General features: G+C 49.5%; 1 protein-coding gene across 1 annotated transcript; it reads right to left on the minus strand.

The window, feature by feature from the left end:
- Positions 1-9,152: 9,152 nt before the first annotated feature.
- PAX6 (paired box 6) lies at positions 9,153-18,026 on the minus strand (the record flags this gene model as incomplete). The annotated part of the gene is given in 12 exon segments (XM_079537759.1): positions 9,153-9,238; positions 9,848-9,998; positions 10,913-11,028; positions 11,149-11,299; positions 11,547-11,629; positions 12,315-12,473; positions 15,658-15,823; positions 16,200-16,415; positions 16,509-16,550; positions 17,401-17,550; positions 17,857-17,871; positions 17,874-18,026. Coding segments are annotated over 12 exon segments (1,488 nt in total).
- Positions 18,027-18,643: the final 617 nt, after the last annotated feature.

Genomic DNA, 18,643 nt, shown 5'->3' on the forward strand with positions numbered 1-18,643 from the left:
AAATACACATTATCATATGGTGCCTTATTTTTTTTTTTGTCCTGGTTTCTTTGTGCTAATTTGGGGCTTGATTGGATTTTGCTTTTGGTTAAAGCTTCTGTTATGTTGGTTCCTGCCATTGTTCTGCCCTACTGGAAATGTACAGTGTTTTTATCCTTTCCTTCAAATATGAAAACGAATATTGCTCCTTCATTTCTGTTTTTTTAATAATAAAAATAAAGGATTTTTTTCATGGTGGAATTTGTACATCCATGCCTTTAAAATTCGGTGTGACTAGTAAGTTAAGTTGGACTGTTTAACGAGACAAATGAATGAAAGTAAGCAATTTGTTATCACATGCTATTCCAAGATCTAACTGCACACTTATTGTTTTTAAAACCATTCTTTTTTGTAGCTGAAATACTATGAGGAAATTTCAGGAAAAACTTTGGGTCTTTTATGTAATGTGTAACAATTAATTTAGGTTTTATTCTGATCTGCCAGTAATTGAGAATTGTTGGTTTTTTTTAATAGGAATATATTATAGATAATTAGTTTGCCTTTTGGGTTAATACATGTATTAAAATGCACTTGAATGGAATTTACTAAACATAGAAAAAAGAATTGATTTCCTTATGTAGTTCAAAACAGTAATCCTGAACAATTGAAGTCAGCACTATGAAATTATGTCAACAGACATAATTCAAGATTGAAATTCAAGCCGACAGCTACATTAATGCTGGAATACCAGAAGAGTGCATTTGAGCTTGGGGAGGAGTATCACAACATGCTGGTCTAAAGCAGGGCAGAGCACAAAAGTAATTTGGGCTCCTTTACCATCGTATATGTTCTGCTTGTGAACTTGCAGCTACTCTGTATGCATCTCCGTGTACGTACCATCAAACAAAAGAACGGTGGAGCAATGCTGACCTGTAAATTAAAGTGGTTTGCATTGTTTCTTCTGAGGCTTCCTTCCATTTTGAAAGGTAATATATTCTTCTCTGCCGAACTTGCAAGCCACCCAACTGTAAGATTGCATTACAGTTGCAGATTTTCGTCTTTCTAATAGTATATTACATGGCTGGAGTGAAATTGACTTTTCAGAGAACGTGTTAATGTGATGCAGCAATGCTAACTTATTTTGATGGGTTGGGAACCAAGAGTTGGTTAAGTGGCTTGCTTTTTTCTTATGCAGTCCAGGTTCTACTTCATTTTTTTTCTTTGACAACGCCGTGTAAAACAAAGACACAGCTTTTAAAACTGTCTAACTAATATGATGAATGTCAATCACTTAAAAAACTCCACTGTAGCATAAACACATACTGTATACAGCTTTTATTCTGAATTAGAATAATTGAATCAATGACAGTGATTTGCCAGGATGTCAAATCTATCCATCATATCCTGTCACTACCAGTTTATTTTTTGTGATCAAAATCAAAAAGACTACTATTTTGTCATCAGCTATTTCATTAGTAGTAACAATCAGGTTTTCTCTTCTATGTTTTTTAGATATGCCTGTTATATTTTTTATTTCTAAAGACACACTTTTTTTTTTTTTAAATCTTTTCAAAATAAAGTTTCAGAACTGAACTGTCAGTTTAATAAAGCAAGAAGACATCTGCTTTCCTATGCCAATATATTTAAAATATTATCGCTGATGTCTCAAACATTTTTTTTTTTCTCTTTATATTATGTGTTACCTTGAATGGAAGTTCTCATTAGATACTTAATTGTGCCTTTTGAAAGCGTGAAGTGATTCAAATACTTGGGGTAAAGTGATTTTTAACAAAGGCGAAGTTTTACATATTTCGCCTTTTTAATGTAAATAACACAAAACACAGTGTTCCTTTGTGAAATACAAAGTCACGAGACACGGGAATTGCTGCCAACAAACTGAAATAGGTCACTGACCTAACACGGAGGAGAGAAAATATCATGGAAGTCACAGACCATTTCTAGTTAGCGTATTAGCCGAGAATTGCTAGCGAGCAGTGTGTGCATCACGCGTCCGCCTGCAATTCCCATGCATTTGTAAGACATGAATTTCAGAAGCTTCCATAGCTTCACACACTAACAATTATTTTAGTAATAAAAGGAACTCCTCCTGCAAATCTGGATTAATCTTTTTTCTGATCCACTAGACATGCTTTGTGAAATAAGTGTCACGGCATACAGATGTACCGTGGTGTTTACCTAAGGCAAAAAGATGTAGCAAAATTCTCCTTCTTTCCTTCCAAAACACCGTATCAGTTACAACAACATGTGACAGTGACTCGGCTCATCTCTAAATGGAGGATGCAGCGATGCCACGCGGGCGCAGGTGCCGTTCTGCACCAAAAGAGCCCCAGCTCACTTTGGGCTCAGGAGGCAGAGGTGGCGATTTCGTCAGATCTCCCATAGCCACCCTTTGAATGTCAAGCTCCTGTACACCAAAGAATCCTCCGGCTCTTTCTTCTCTTGGCTTGAAGACAAAACAGAGCTAAGAAGTGCAGCTCGGGTAATGGCAGACAGGCTACGGCGGGCTCTGTTGGCAGGCTGTCATGGTGTGCTACCAGCTGCATCCCGCATCGTTGCAGCCCTGTGCTGCAGGGCAGTGGCGGCCCTGTGCAGATGGCAGTGGCCCTGCAGTGTTCCAAGGGTTCTCTCCATAGGGGTGATGGTACAAGGCTTTTCTGTTTGTTGGAATTTTCAGGCACAACTTCCCTTATTTTGACAAGTTACAAACCGATACCATCAAACTCAAGAGGGAAAGAAGGATTCTGCTGCAGTGACAACATTCCCACTGCAGTTATTGCCCGAGCTGAACGCAATTGTGACACGCAGTAAGGAGCAATCATGAAAGTTAAAGCATTGTGTCTTCTAATATGTCTGATAAAAATTCGTTATGTAATTTCTGTTCCGCTGAGGTTTTCAAGGCATAAGTATTTGGAACATGAGAAGAATGTTATGATAGATTAAGTCTTTTACTACACTTGTAAAGAAATTACAAAAGCAATTTCAAGGATGCAGCTGAATTCAATTATCTGTAATAGTGGATACAGGCATCTGTAAATGGGCATTCAGCTACTTCAAACTTGAGACGTATTGTGGTACAGCACCAGTTTCAGCTTTAAATTTAATATAAAGTAGTGATGCTGTTCCAAATGCTTCTGGAGAAGTGCACGTCTACTTACAAGAATCCTGTACTATGCCAGTACTGAAGAGTGAGCTGTAATCAAGCCTTCCTGAAGCCACAAGGTTGCAATGCATCCCTTCAGACATTTATCTGTCTTACAAATATTACACGCACAATATATATATTTCTCCAGGATCAAATGTTGGAAATCTAGTAAAATGCTCTTCCTTTGCCTGTGATGAAGAAGAATCATTGCACAGGGCACATAAAGAATGGGGGAAAAGGCTTCTATGTCTCTAAGATGTGGAAACAAGTTCTGTCCCCATGACATTTCTTGAGGTTTTTTGTTTTCTTTCGTGAGCTACCTGAGAGCCAGGCCTGCATTTCTTTTTTAATCACACTGAGCACATGATGGTGCTTAATCAATAATAAGTGGACTTGTGTAGAGTAAGGGAATGAAAGTGAATCCTCGTCATGTAAAAAAAAAAAAAGGCAACTTGAATGGGAAGAAAATTTTAAAATTCCATAGTAATTAATTTCAGTTTCTAGTCTAATATAAGCAAATGTTGAGCTCCATTTTTTCCAAACACGGTTCCTTGTGTAGTGGATGCTTCTGTCTGTATTCCCACATCTGGGTGGACAGGCAGAATTTCAGAAGCGCTGTGCACCAAACGTCCTGAGCATCTGCTGAGAACTTGTCCGCTTATTTAAACTCTGCTTTTAAACAATTTTGAAAGTTTTTAGGCACATCAAGCTCATTTGCAGACCTCCTGTTCCTATCAAAACAAAGACATCTTTTGTGCTTTTTACACGTTTTTGCATTGGGCATTCCGGCACTGTGGAACTTCAGGTCTCCAGGAAATCAGTGCAGCTTTAGATGAGGAGCAAGCTGGTAAGATTAGGTCCAGAGGATCTTTGTTAAAGCAGTATCAGATCTGGAGAATATGTGTCTGTGTATTCCTATAATATTTAAATTATATTAAAAAAAAAAAAAAAAAAAAAGAGTCATGTCTCACAGCATTGAATGTTAAATCCCAAATGTGACAAGAATTTTAAAAAAAATCTTCACAAAATGATGTGGCAGAGTTTGATTTTGTGCACTCAGAATTCTGTCAGCACCAAAGGAAGGCATCAGGTATTCTCTTCAGAAGTCTTTAAGCAGGCAAACTTCAGTGCAGTTTTAGCATTTTTTTTTCCTTTGGACTCAGATTGGAGCAGAGCACAGCAAAGCTCTGATGTGAATTTTATTGGGCTGGGCCTGTTGAACAGAAGACACAGAGGCTTCCCCAACACCCTCCGGACTGCTCACAAAGGGTCACCAGCACAGAGCCTGAAACATGGCACCATCAAGGTATCAGAGAAGACTTCAGCATGGTCAAACACTGGGAAAGGGGGTAAAGAACAAGTAGTGTGGTTGATAGACACAATTAGAGCACGGTGGAGAGCACGGCAGGTAAACACAGCCAGGAAATATATGTAGGCCTGGCCATGTGGAGTTTTCGATCTGCCTTTGCCCAAACCCTTGTTGGTGAACACCAGCATGGAGCAGCTGAATCATGGACCAGAAAGCCATGGGGTCCAGGAGAAGCCTGCTTTAAGGAGAGATGCTGGGATCTGAATGCCTCATCTGCAAAGGGATGGTATTGACTTCAATTCAGAGAAATCCAAGGGGACAACTTGCTTCTTTAAAAGCAAAAAAAAAAAAAAAATTATAAAACTTAAATGACTGATCTTTTATTTAATCCAATCTGGCAGAGAGAGTTTTAAAAATAAATAAGCCCTCCCCTGCAGAATGCGAATCACAGAGCTGCTGACTACAGGATATGAATCTGGATATGGAGCCAAATTTGCAGAGAAACATTAGGGATAAAAGAGTTCCGTGTAAATCGTAATCCTGGTGCCCCATGTGCACTTTCTGTGGAATAACTGCTCAGAAGTGTCTCAGAATCCATCGGCACGGGGCTGACACGGCGGACGTTATCTGCGCATCTCCCACCTCCGCGGGTGCAGCTGGAAGAGCTCGTCGTCCCCGGGGAGGGGAAGTGCAGCCCGCAGCCCTCACAGCACGGCTGCTGGGGCGTACGTGAGGGCTGTCAGGTGCCTGGAGGCAAGGCAGCCTCTGCTGGAGGCCTGCGTGCGGCTGCCCGCTCCTCCAGCCATGGGGAGCCTGCGGAGTGGTTGGGGCCTGGACGAGGGGATTGGGCTGCATGCGGGGCGAGGAGACATGGCTTCTATCTGCTTGGTTTCTATCTGCAAGCAGAGCACAGCGCAGCACAGACACTGCGGGTTCCTGATGAAGATCCAGAGAAAGCAAGATTTGCAGCATACGGGGAGACAAGGCCGAGCGGCCATCATGGACTCTGCTCCTCGTCCTCCATTCCTACACCTCTCCCTTCTGGGAGGGAGGGTTGTACTGGGGTATTTGTCAGCGCTGATCGCACCTCCGATGAGGAACGTGGCTACGGGTGCTCATTTAGCAGGTGTCTTGTCAAAGAAAAGCTGTTTAAAAAGATGCTACCCCACTTTGAGAGCAATACCTAAGAAATCAGCAAAAAAAAAAAAAAAATCTAGAGACACAAAAAGAGCATGAAGTAGGACTGATGGCTGAAAACTCTGGGGCAGGGTTCTGCGTGTTACCAGTCCCAGGCTCGTTTCTGCAATGGCAGCATCTTCCCAAAAGATCAACCCCACATTACACTGCCCGAAGTAAACCAGCACTTATATATTTTTATAAACAGAGACCCAGACAAAGAGGAAAAAAGGGGTGCAGTCCCCTTTCTGCTGATTGCCAGGCATTACAGTCTGACTGCTGCTTACCTTCCAGAACCAAACCCGGATCAGCGCAGTGCAAGTCAGTGCCGCCACGGGCTCCACCGCACGCGTGGCTGTGAGCACTGTGGCTCATCATCTGTCTGCTCAGAACAATAACGGGTAGGTTAGCAGCCTTTTCACTTGTGATGTAAATATTGTATCTGGAACACAATATTTGAAATACAAAATACGGTGTTATTAAGACAGCGCTCACACATCAATTCTTGTGTGACTATAATTTGTGAAATGCCTTAGGAGGGGCTTATAAATAAAGTATAAGGTGTTATTATGAAATACATTTTAACCCAATGCACAGAAATGCCTCGTTCTTACTGAAATCAATAGCGAAGCTTCCACTGATTTAAGTGGTAAAAGTCAGAGATCCTTGGAAATAGCTGTGTTAGGCTGAGCAACACACGGCGGTGGGTATCAGGCTTAGCAAGCTACATAGCTCTGGAAGAAGAAGAAGAGGGATGCAAATGGGCTTTAGATACCGCTCAGAGCATGCTAGAGCTTTCAGTTTGTTCCTCGTGCTGCTGGACAAGGCAGCTGCAGCCGCACGCAGCTCCCTTCTACACCATACTGGCAAGCCCCCAGCCTGGGGAAAATCCCCAACCACAGAGCAGGCACGGCAGCCCTGTGCCCCCGGCACACCGCTCTCCAGGCTCGCCGTGTCCCTCCTGCTCCCCGATGTGCGGCCAGCCGTGGCCTTCCCCGCCGACCCGCTTCCGCGGGGCACAACAGCAAGCCAGCGAGCCAGAAAGCTCTCCTCTCTGCTGCCCAAATAACCGCAAGGCCCTGCCTCCTTCAGGAGAACGCGATGCACGGGATAGGGGCTCCCTGCCCACCCCCATCGCCGAGAGCAGTCGTCCAGCCACGGGCAGCTCATGCTCTGGGAGCTGGTGTTGAGGAACAGGCTGCGGTGGTGGAGATAGACACGGCAAGTGGGCCATGACCGCTGGGCTTGCGCGTCCCATCAGCTGTTCCTGGGTCAAGTTCGCCATGCATGAGGGACCTGCCCCGCTGCGGTGTTGCTGCAATCCAGCCAGAAACAGGAAATAACACACAATGCAAGGGCACGCGTCTGACCAACGTAGATATAAATAAAAATAAATTCCCTGTGTAATTAACATTCTCAAATGGATAGCTTCCAGGTAATTAAAACTATTTACAGTTGATCTAACGACTGACCGGCATCAATTAAAAAGAAATATTTTAACCTAATGGTCCTGCTCTCAATGTTACGAGCTATCATATCATGCTTTGAGCATGGCCGCTCTTTGTCCCTGAAGGACTCGGCCCCTCCATGTGTGTGACCCCGTCTGCAGGCAGCCCTAGACTTGGCTCTCTGGCTTCATGGCGAGGCGTTATCTGCCACTACAAATGTGCTGGAGCGAGCAGAAAGGACAACATAACTGGCCCCGATAGCATCTCTGCTTCACAAAGGCTGTTTGTGAGGGCTGGGCTCTGACTCGGTGCTCCCCACATCCCGGCCTTTCAGGCGCGAGAGCCGCGTTTCAGCACAGCATGGCCAGAGCCGGCAGCACCACAATGAGCCAGGCTCGGGCTCCGGGAATGTTTGGCTTTCCTGCCAGTGACTAAAGGCCTCCAGCTTTCACTAGCCAGTCCCAGCTCGCATTGTTGCTGCCTGTTGATTTGTCTTCTCTCATTATTCCTTGACATGCAGCTCTCCACCCACGCCCACACTAACAACCCTCACACAAAGCGCATTGAGGTATTAACCAGGTTACAAGTTCAATGGAAAATTACACTAGGATTGTGCTGTGTGGCGGTACAAAAGGACGGTATTCACTCTCCCAAAGAGCTTGTTAAAAACACAGCTTGTTTTCTCTTCTCAGACATCCTAACAAAAACGGTTTTTAGAAGCTGGGAACGTACATTTGTGCACATATGCATTTCTGCGTATGCCACGTGTAAACACAGCAGCGCGGCTCGAGCTGCCGGCCAGGAGCCCAGCTCGGCTCTGCCGTTCCTTGAGAGCAGCCCAGAAACGCAGACTAAACCCGCAGCCTCCTGCTCCCTGACTGCAGTTAAGAGACGAGAACGCATCCTCTTTCCATCAGCCCCAGTTACGGGCTGCTGGAGGTGCCAGAGGTTCGTGAGAACCCTCCTGACTGCAAGCGGAAAATAGGCTCGACATTAAACTGAGTGAGGTTAACCTAGCACAGTAACAAAATTTGCAACACCACACTATAAGGTTAAAAAGAAAATAGTATAATAAAGGAAATACAAAGGCTTTGGCATGGTTTTTACAATCAACAATGGTTAATTCTGATATGTAGTTGTGAACAACTTCAAAACACTTAAGTTTAAAACTCTTGCAAGCACTTTTAATTGATTAGGAATGAATTCTAGATGCACAAAAATGATTGGACTGTGAACAGTAGTACAACTATATCTAAGAACAATTAACTTTTGCCGACCAAAAAGAAACGTATGATGCATGAAAATGTGTATAAAACATCTATAGAATATTCTTGTCAAATATAAATGAAATTAACTTTATTATAGAAATCATTCTGGGAGATTTCTAGGGAAGACAAATACTTACATTTTGACATAAAACAAATTGGATTATATCGAAGACACAATCTACCTTTTATCTATCAAACTCTTTTCTCCGTCGAAGTTCTCTCTTAACCCTTGTTTGCACATAGCTTCATCTGTTAACAACCTTTGGAAATACCAACAGATATTTTTCTTACATAAATCTAGTGCGTATTGTTCCAGGTTTAATTATATGCAATGGAATGATACAAACTTGGAACGTCAATCCATAATCTATGAACAGATTGGTAGAAGTATTCGATATATCTTGATAAAACTCTTAAATTCGTGGCAAAGCTTGTTGATCATGGCTTCTTTTTTTTTTTTTTTTCTTTTCTTTTCTTTTTTTTTTCTTAAAACAACTTCATGACCAACACAGATCAAACATCCATCCAGTCTACATTGTTCTTTTTTTTTTTTTTCATTATAACATACAAATGCCCATTTACAAATAATACACCAAAATGAATAAAAGTTTGGATACCAAAATGAAGATTTGTTCCAACCGATATAATGCCTTCAGTGTACAAAGGTCCATGTTAGAGTCTTTTCCATGTGTTACAGCGTAGGGCACAGTTGCAGTACAGAAGTACTCTGAGAGCCATTCTTCCTTTAGAAAATACTGCTGAACATCCAACTGTTGTCCATATAGTCATTTACGGAATTAACACATGTTTTACTGTAATCTTGGCCAGTACTGAGACATATCAGGTTCACTGCCAGGAACTTGAACTGGAACTGACACTCCAGGGGAAATGAGACCTGGAAATTGAGTGGGAAAATGGATATTTTAGCTTTTCTATACATAGCACTATTTTTGCTCACCCATTTCAGGTTCGTATGAAGTTTTGTATCCACCAGCCTGCGGGATTGGGCTGGGGGAAGATACGCTTACAAAGCCTGTGTGCATCTAGCCGAGCTGTTATGTCTAAACTGTTGTGTTTGAGGTAAGTGGCAGAGCCCCAGCTCGATGCTATCCACTGGGAACTCAGCCCAAAATACACCGAGCATTCCTAGTTTTTAAATGTTCCTCTGTTGCTCCCAGTGATGCTGACAACCTTTTACCCTGTCGTGCTTTATTAGCAGAGGTCAGTAATCCCAGAGTTACCTTCCTGTTAGATAACAGAGCCCTGGCAAGCAGCATCCTTTGGTGCAGTCATGGCAGTGACGTGCTCAGCCCTGCACACGCTTCACTTTGCAGTGAGCACGGCTGTGCCAATGCCTCACACCCAGTGAGTGCTGCTGTGCTCAGCCACACCAAGGTCTGTGCAAGGCTAGGGCCCCCCCAGAAGCCTCCCACCACCCCGCTATGGGCATGGCCTCAGTAACCCAGCACCTCCCACCCCTTCCCAGCAGGGCCCTCTCGCTCACCTGTGGAAGTGGTGCCAGAGGTGCCCATGGGCTGGCTATTCATGTGTGTCTGCATGTGCGGAGGGGTGTAGGTGTCATAGCTCCGGCCGTTCACCGACGGGCTGGTGGGCAGCATGCAAGAGTAGGAGGAGGTCTGGCTGGGTACTGGGGGCTGCGAGGACAGAGCAGAGTTAGATGTGGGGCAGCCCTGGGGCTCAGAGTCTCGGCATGTCCTCAAGCATCCCCTCCACCCAAAGGTACCGATGGCACAACACGCCCCCGGAGACCATCCTCACCCAGAGGTGGCTGTCAGGAGGCTACGGGAGCTGGGGAGGCCCAGTGGGGCCACAGCCCTGCCCAGAGCCCTCTTTGATCCTTTGTCAGCCATGCTGCCCGCCTCCAATATCATGAAATAAGGGCTTAACCGACGCAATTCCTTTCCCTGAACTTGAGAGACTCTAACTTTATTTGGTTAATTTTGGTTCAGCAATTAGTAACATGGTAATTGCCGCGGCGAAGGAGTCAGGCTCTCTAATCGGCTCGCCCGTCTCCAGCAGTGGTCAATGCTGCGTGCCTCAGACAAAGCTGCACAGCTCCCGTAATTGGCCAGCACCTTCCTAGGCCAACCCCACCATTAAAAAAGGAGGAATTTTGCATCTGAAAGGTCTATAGAAACGGACCCCAAAGGAATAGATTTCTTCCTCACCCAGCTGGTGATCAGCTAATGCTTTCAGGCATGAGGATTGACAGCTCTTGCAATTCTGGCTTAGCTGGCAGAACCACTGATGCTAATCGCACCCTCCCTTCCCTCGCTCAGGTGTCCCTCACGCGCGTCCCTCCCGCAGCGGAGCGCTCCGACAGCACGCGGCCCCGCTGCCGTGCCTTAACCTCAGGGCGGGCGTTCTTGTCTGAAATGGGGCTCCTCACACCAGACCTCGCGATTGTAAGGTTGGAAGAGACCATTAAGACCATCTAGTCCAACCCTCGAGCCATCCAAACGCCAACCGTTTTGAGGACCTTTCTCTCCTGAAATCCCAGCAGAGCGCTCATCCGAGCGCGATGCCCTCTCCGCGGCGCTGTGCTTACTTGCATAGGCAGGTTGTTGGCCATGGTGAAGCTGGGCATGGGTGGCAATGCGCTGTACGTGTTTGTGAGCGCCGTGTCTGTCCTGCCCAACATGGAACCTGATGTGAAAGAGGAAACTATAATAGAATAGACAGATAGATGGAGACATTAGTTTAACCACGATCACGCTCGGCGGCACAGTCCCACGGTCTCGGTGTCCCGAGGATGGCTTCACGCGGGCGGGTTGGCTGCATTACCGGGGGTGGTCGGCTGTGGGATCGGCTGGTAAACGCTTGTGCTGAAACTACTGCTGATGGGGATGTGGCTGGGAGTGTTGCTGGCTTGTCTCCGCTGGTTCCGCAGCTTCTCCTCCCTTCTCCACTTGGCCCTTCTGTTAGAAAACCACACCTGGAAGCACAGCGTTTGAGGCGTGAGTGGCCTGGTGGGGCGAGGGCACGTGGCTCCCCGGGTCACCCAGGGCCAGCACAGAGCTGCCCCACAGCACAGCAAAGCCAAGCCCATCTGCTGCTACTTCCTGATGGAGGAGATGGGCGAACACCCGGCGTTACACTCGGCTTCAAGAAGCCACTCATAACAAATTACAGTGGTTAAAGGAAGAACGATAACGGCGGAAAGTTACGTGGCAGCTCCATACCTGTATCCTTGCTTCAGGCAAATCTATTTTAGCAGCTAGTCGCTCTCTCGCAAACACATCGGGATAGTGGGTTCTCTCAAACTCTGCAAGGAGAAGTATTGCCATGTGAGTTGTAGAGAACGAATGTGGCTGATGGTCAGGTCCCAGACTTGTGGCACAGCCACACCCTCAGTGCCTGCAAGTCAGTACTGTGAGGCAGCACAGAGCTCTCTGCATAAATGTGTGCTGGGAAGGACCCCAGGCTGTCAGGCATGGTGGGGCTGGGGCTGGGCACGATCTTCTTACCCCTGTGAGGAGCTCCCATGGCACCCTGACCCCATGACCAAGAAGCTGAGTGGCACGTGGCCGAATGACGACAGGAAATCTGGGCAGAGAGCCGGCCACGGCTGGGGAAAAGGGCACCGGCTGCCAGCCCTGGGCAGCAGCAGCACTGGGGATGGGGAGCAAGCATGGTGCTGGCACCCAGCACCCTGTTGTGCCAGCACCCAGCACCTTGACATGCTGCTACCCAGTACCCTGCCCCACCACCACCCAGAAGGAGGAGGTCAGCCCGGGGTGCAGCACTGCACTGAGCCCCGCGCTGCCCTTTCTGTTCTCCGCAGCCATCGATGGGGGTCAGAATGAAATGGCATGGAAGGAGCCAGAGGCCTGAGAGCTGTCTGTATCTCTATAAGGCATGTGAATGCCAGGAATCTGCTCAGCTCCTAACGCAGCCAGGGTGTCTCTTGCCTTTCTCTCCTACTGCTGCAGCAGCAAAATGTCGCTCACCTTTCTCAAGGGCTTCGATTTGCTCTTGGGTAAAGGATGTCCTATTTCTCTGCAGCTTCCTTTTCAGCTGAAGTCTCATCTGGGCCTCGTCGGAATCTTCCCCATTGGAGCTGATGGAGTTGGTGTTCTCCCCTCCTCCCTCCTGCTGCGGGCAGCCGTCTGCGGGAAGGAGAGCGCGGAGGTGAGACGGCGACACCGGGAGGAGCTCTAGCAGAGCAGGGGCTGAGCAGCTGACCCCCCTCCTAAAACAATCTGGGGTACGGCAGTGGTGTGGCCCTGATGACACCACTAACACAGGGATGCTGCATCTCCCCGCGCTCCCGTAAGCGTTCCGAACGGAGAATTACAACCGCCCTCTCTATATTCCACGTTATTTTTCCTCCGGGATAAAACCTGCCTAAAAGCCCTCTCCACTGGTAGGGACTCGATATCCGGTCGCTGCCAAAGCACCGGGGCGGCCCCCTCTGCCCGCCCGACGCGTTTACCTATTGCTGTATTTAAAAGAGCGATGTTCGGTATTTCGGATTATCTATAATCAGTAATTCCCATCTAATCAATTAGATGTTGATAGGTTTGCAGAAAATGCTATTAAGGAACCAAACCAAGCTTGTAATCTTTTTTAAAAAATATTTATCCCGTTTTTATTTGAATTCTGCACAGTCAATTTCATTTTAAAGGTTGTGAATTTAGAAGTGCCTGCATTGTTCTGCAGTTTTATTCAACTATTGTATGAGTGTGCATCGCCTTGACACCTATTACTGAGCACAGCTGTAATTATATCATCACCAAGAACAGGCTATAATTGCCGAAAATGGAATTTTATATTTAGATAAAAGGACCGTCCATTCTTTGTAAACGCGGCGCACCAGAGAAAAGTAAGATTTCTTTGAAAATTTTAACATGTAATTTTCAAAGGAACGGCAGCGAGGAGCTCGCGGCCGAACGGAGCGCAGCTGAGCGCCTGGCACGGCTCTCCCCGGGCGCTCCCGGCGCGGGGCGGCCCCGCAAGGCTGCGGGCAGCGCGGCCGCAGACCCGGTCCCGGAGCCGGCCCCGCTCCGAGCGGCGCTCCGCGGCGTCCAAGGGGAAGCGGAGAAGGGGCGCGGGGGGCCCGCCGAATGCTAAGCGTTCCAGCCGCAAAGTTACGGCACGAACGCGTCGCGACGCTCCCGCGACACCCTTGAAATATTGTGGGAAATCGACTTTCAAGCAATATCATTTCTAATCGGCTCACAATGGCCCCGGCCTTCAAAGCGCGGGGGGAATTGTGCCGGGATCTGGTGGGACCCTTTCAACCACTTTGAAATGTTTTAAAACCCGCACTTTCTCCCCCATTTAAACACGGGGATTCAACCGCAGCGGCCACCATATGGGCGGCCGCAGCCCCATTGAGGCGGCCGCCGGCGGGTGAATAGCCCGGGGGCTGCCTTTCAGGGCACACAAAGCCGCCCCGCCCGGGCCGCGCCGTCGCGGCGGGGCCGCCGCCCTGCCAAGCGCTGGTGGCAGCGCCGGGGGCCGCCCGCCCGGCCCGGGGGCGGCAGCCTCACCTCCGCCACCGCCCTCATCCATCACTGTCCGCCCCGCGCCCCGCGCCCCGCTACCCGAGCGCTGCTGCCCCCGGGCCGGGCCGGGCGGCCGCTGGGTCCCACCGCGGCTCTCGGGCCGCCCGCACACCCGCGCGGACAATTAAGACGTCTCCTCTCTCCGGGAGCCCCTCCGCTGCCTTTTTTTTTGTTGTTGTTGTTGTTTTTTTTTTAAGAAGGCCCTAAAAGGAGCGATCTCAATAATAGGGCTGTTCCACCTTCCAGACCTAATCCGTAAGAAAGGGAGTGAATGTCCGTCCCTATTATCCTATGGCCAGACCATCTGACGCTGGGCATAGGATTTGTTTCCTGGAAAAAAAAAAAAAAAAAAAAAAAAAAAAGGGTGGAAAAAAAAAAAAAAAAAAAAAAAAAGACGCTGGGAAATAAAATCATTCCTCGGTTTCTCAGTGCCGTACTCAGCGAGGCGGAAAACGAGCAAAAAAAGATAGCGAACCAATTGCGGCACCGCTCAGCCACAGAGCCGGGATCAAAACATTGTAGCATCTGTTGAAAGAGAAAGTGTCTAAATCCTATAGAAGGCTTTAGACTTAGAAGAGAGGGAGGGAAAAAAAAAGATAAGAAACAGTGTCGCGGTGATCCCTAAACCCGCTAAATCGCTGGAGAGTTTCTCCCGGATAGAGATGTCTCTTTTTTGTTCTGTCAGCCCCCGCGTATCCATTATTTTTATTCACCGCCGCATGGCGTTTATCAGATTGAGACCATATTTGTGCCCCTCTGAGACCTAACCTCGCCTTATGCTTTTTGAGTAATGGACTCTTAAAATCCAGTAACATTCCCCTGCAAGGGAAAAACGCTGGAGGCGGCATGAATATTCCAGCGCGCAGCCGTCCCGCTCGCTTCGGCTCCGCTCGCTCCCCCCGTTCCCCGCTCCATTCGGGGCTCCCCAGACCCGCACCGGGGGTCCCTCTGGGCGCCCTCCAGCTCTGCAAGGCCCCTCCCGCAGGGGCTCGGGGTTCCGCACCGCTCCGCCGGGCGCTGCGGGGCCGGGGCTGCCCGCAGGTAGCGGTGCGGAGGGCGCTGGCTGGGCTGCGAGGGGGCATCGGGGCGCAGAGGGGAAAGTGGGCTAAAAAAAGCGGGGGACGGGGGGAGCGAGGGCCGCGCTCTATCTTTCTGGTGTCCTTCATAGATTGTTTTCTTCTCTTAAAACTGACATGTCTAATTGGCAAGCGGTGCCATATCGTGTCCAGAGGTCTCCTGTGGAACATTTCTACAGCTGTCTCCTTCAACTAGACGCTTATTCATGTCGCCTTAATGAGAAACAAAACGATCTCTAATGAGCAATTACATAGCGACAGAATTGTTCCCATAACAAATTCTTGCGTGCGACAGAAACATCCTTTGTACCAGATATTCTGCACACTGTTACCGATTTTTTTTTCCTCGCGGGGCAAAAACAAAAAGCAGGTTGTTGTGTGCAGGCACCTCCTCGAGGGGAGCGGCCGCGGCCGGAGAGCCGCGCTCAGACACGGCCATTAACCATCCCGAGTGGGCAACGCGGCATCCCATTATCCTTCATATTATCCCCTTGTCATTCCTACGACCGATACCTATTAATCTTCAGGATAAACACTTTCCTATATTTACGAAGTTGTTCCCATCGAGGAGGGACCGCTGCCCGCCCTTTGCAGGGAGCTGATCCGGAGCGGGGGCACCCGCGTCTGGGCACCGCCTCCGGGGGCCACATCTGGGCACCACATCTGGGCACAGCTGGGCACAACCGCCCGACCCGTACGGCACTCACCTTGTGCGGGCTGCCCGGGTACCGAGGTGCCGGGATACCAGCCGGGCCGGGTGCCCCATGTCCCCGTCTGCCCGTTCAGCATCCTTAGCTTGTCGTACATCCCGTCGGCACCCATCTGTTGCTTTTCGCTAGCCAGGTTGCGGAGGACTCTGTTTATCGACGACACCTGCAAGGCAAAGGACAGAAGGCAATGGTAGGGCGGTAGCGCTGCCCCCGAGCCGCCCGCAGCCCCGCGCCCACCGACGCCCGGCCCCGGCCCCGAGCCCGGCGCTGCACCACCGGAGCGACGCTGCGGCTGATGCTCGCGGTGCGGGCGCTGGGGATGGCCGCGTTGTTTGTCGCTTTACCCCCCCCTCCCGTCCCCCCCCCCCTCGCCGCTTAAAGGCATTTGTCAGATTCTGTATGAAAAAAATGCGCCTGACCCTGCCACATGCAAATGATGCGAACCTGCTCTCCGCTCACTGATAGCACAACAAAGGAGGCAGAGGCTACAGCTACCCAGCACCACACAGCACACAGCGCGGTTTCTCTCGTGGACTTACACTGGGTATGTTATCGTTGGTACAGACCCCCTCCGAGAGTAATCTGTCTCGAATCTCCCACGCAAAGATGGAGGGGCACTCTCGTTTATACTGCGCTATTTTGCTTACAACTTCGGGAGTCGCTACTCTCGGCTTACTACCTCCGATCGCCCTGGGCCTGATGGAGCCAGTTTCGTAATACCTGCCCAAAATTTTACTCACACATCCATTCGACACCTGGATAGGGAAGCGGACAGAAAACCACATTATTAATAATCTCAAGACAAAAATCAAATTGTTTAAGTATGCATTAAACAATGACAAGCTTACGTTTTGATTGTCCAGCACTTGGACTTTTGCATCTGCATGGGTCTATAACACAAAAATATACCTTAAATGGTATGAGAACTTACTGAAAGAGGCTTTTTTTTTCTTAAAAAAAAAAAAAAAAAAACATTCGTGGCCCTACCCTCCGCAAAATTGCTACTTTAAAAACGTTTGGAAGGAAAATATATAGATATATAGATATGTATATATTAAAAATCGGCTCCATAAGGAAACCTTCCGGCTCTACAGCTGAGATCTGCCCTAATACCGGAGCTCAGCACTGCGGTGTCACCGCACGGACGGGGCCGGGCGCTGCGCCCCGGGGCCGCTCGAGTGCGGCCAGGGCTCCCGGGAGGGGTGCGATGGAGCGCTTTGCTTCCTTAGTATTATATCGGGGTTTGTCGGTTTGGGTTTGTTTTTTTTTTTTCCTCCGAAAAAAAAAAAAAAAAAAAAAAGGAAAAGGAAAAATAAGAGTAAGCCACTAAGCCACGCCAAATGCATACGGATCTTACAAAATCATAGTAAATAAATACAGGGGGAAGGGGGAGGAGGGAAGCTGCAATGACGCCGAGCGGTGCGTTCGTTTTGTTACAGCGAGCTCGCCGTAACAGGAGTGCAGGTTACCACCGGGTGGGAAAAAGGAGGGGGAGGGGGGGGGGGGGGGAAAGTAAAACGGAAAAAAAAGAAAAAAAAAGAAAAAAAAAGAAAAAAAAAAGAGATTTTCCAAAGGTATATATAAATATCTATACGCTGCGAGAGGTCCGGCCGCACACAGCAACGATCAGCAGATTTATGAGGCTGGAACGTGGGTGGGAGCGGGGTCGGCCCCGGGCGCCCGTGGGGCAGCGGGCAGCGGGCAGAGGGCCGGGAAGAGCGGGCGCGCCGCCGCCTTCACCTGCAGGATTCGGGAGATGTCGCACGGCCGCGCGCCGCTGTGCGCGAGTTCCACGATCTTCTGCCGCGTGGAGTCGGGCAGCGGCCTCCCGTTGACGAACACCCCGCCGAGCTGGTTCACGCCGCTGTGACCTGCGGGAAGCACAGCGCCCTGGTACCGCCGGCCCGCACCGCCCGCCCCGCGCACCGCCCGTCTCTAAGCCCGCAACCCCCAGAGCAGCCCAACGCCGGGGCTGCGCTGCGCACCGCTGGGGTCGGCTCCTCGGATCGCTTTCTCTCTCTCTCTCTCCCTCTCTCTTTTTTTTTTTTTTTCTTTCTTTGCCGTCCCCGAAAATGTAAAAAAAATGAAATAAAATCCTCCCCGCGTCCCCGCGTCCTCCCCGCATCCCTGCAGCGTCCCCGCCGCATCCCCGCGCGGCGCGGCTCGGCCCGCCGGAGCTGCTCGGAGGCGGCCGACCTGGGGCTGCGGCGGGGGGAAGGATCCCTGGAGAAGCGCCGCTCCGCGCTCGCTGCGCTCTCCTCTCGTCGGAGCCTCCTGATAAATGGGCTGCGAGAGCCCCGGCTCCTTAGCAATAAATAAGCTCCAAATATAGAAGAGGGGGAAAATATGATGAGCCTCTGTGACATTTGTCTTTAAAATAAAACTAGCTGCACGTCAAGTTTGAGCTTAATTTCTGGAAATAGGCGGAAGTCGCCCCGGATCATGCATGGAAGGCTAATTGAAAAGATCAGTTGGAGCACTTGTGGCAGGCGTGTCACTTTATGACAGTCCTCTGCTTTTGAAAATTGCATCGTCACGACAAATAGTAGCATGATAAAACGACCCTTTCCGTCCGCATTTGGATATCACTCAGACGAGATTGAACTCCGCTCGCTTTCCCTCCGAGGGCGGCCGCGCTCGGAGGCAGCCGGGGGCTGTGCAGGACACGGCCGAGGGGCCGCGCTCCCCGCGCAATGGATGCGAAGTGACACCCGGGCGGGAGGCACCGCGCCGCCGCCCCCCGACCCGACCCGACGCCGGCGCGCAGCGGCCGCGGGGAGCGGCGCCTCCTCCTCCTCCTCCGCGCGCGCCCCGTCGGGCGGGGGGGGTCGGGGACGCGGTTTGAGGGTGCGCTCCGCGGCGCTTCGCGGAAGAGGTTAAGCCTTAATCACGCGGTAATTTCCCTGGAGAGCCGCGCGGCTCTCGCCCAGTGGCGATGATTATGCGCCTCGTGTTGTACGGCCAGCCGTCTAATGGGAAAGCA

This window comes from Tetrao urogallus, assembly GCF_951394365.1.
Source record: "Tetrao urogallus genome assembly, chromosome: 6".
NCBI lineage: Eukaryota > Metazoa > Chordata > Aves > Galliformes > Phasianidae > Tetrao > Tetrao urogallus.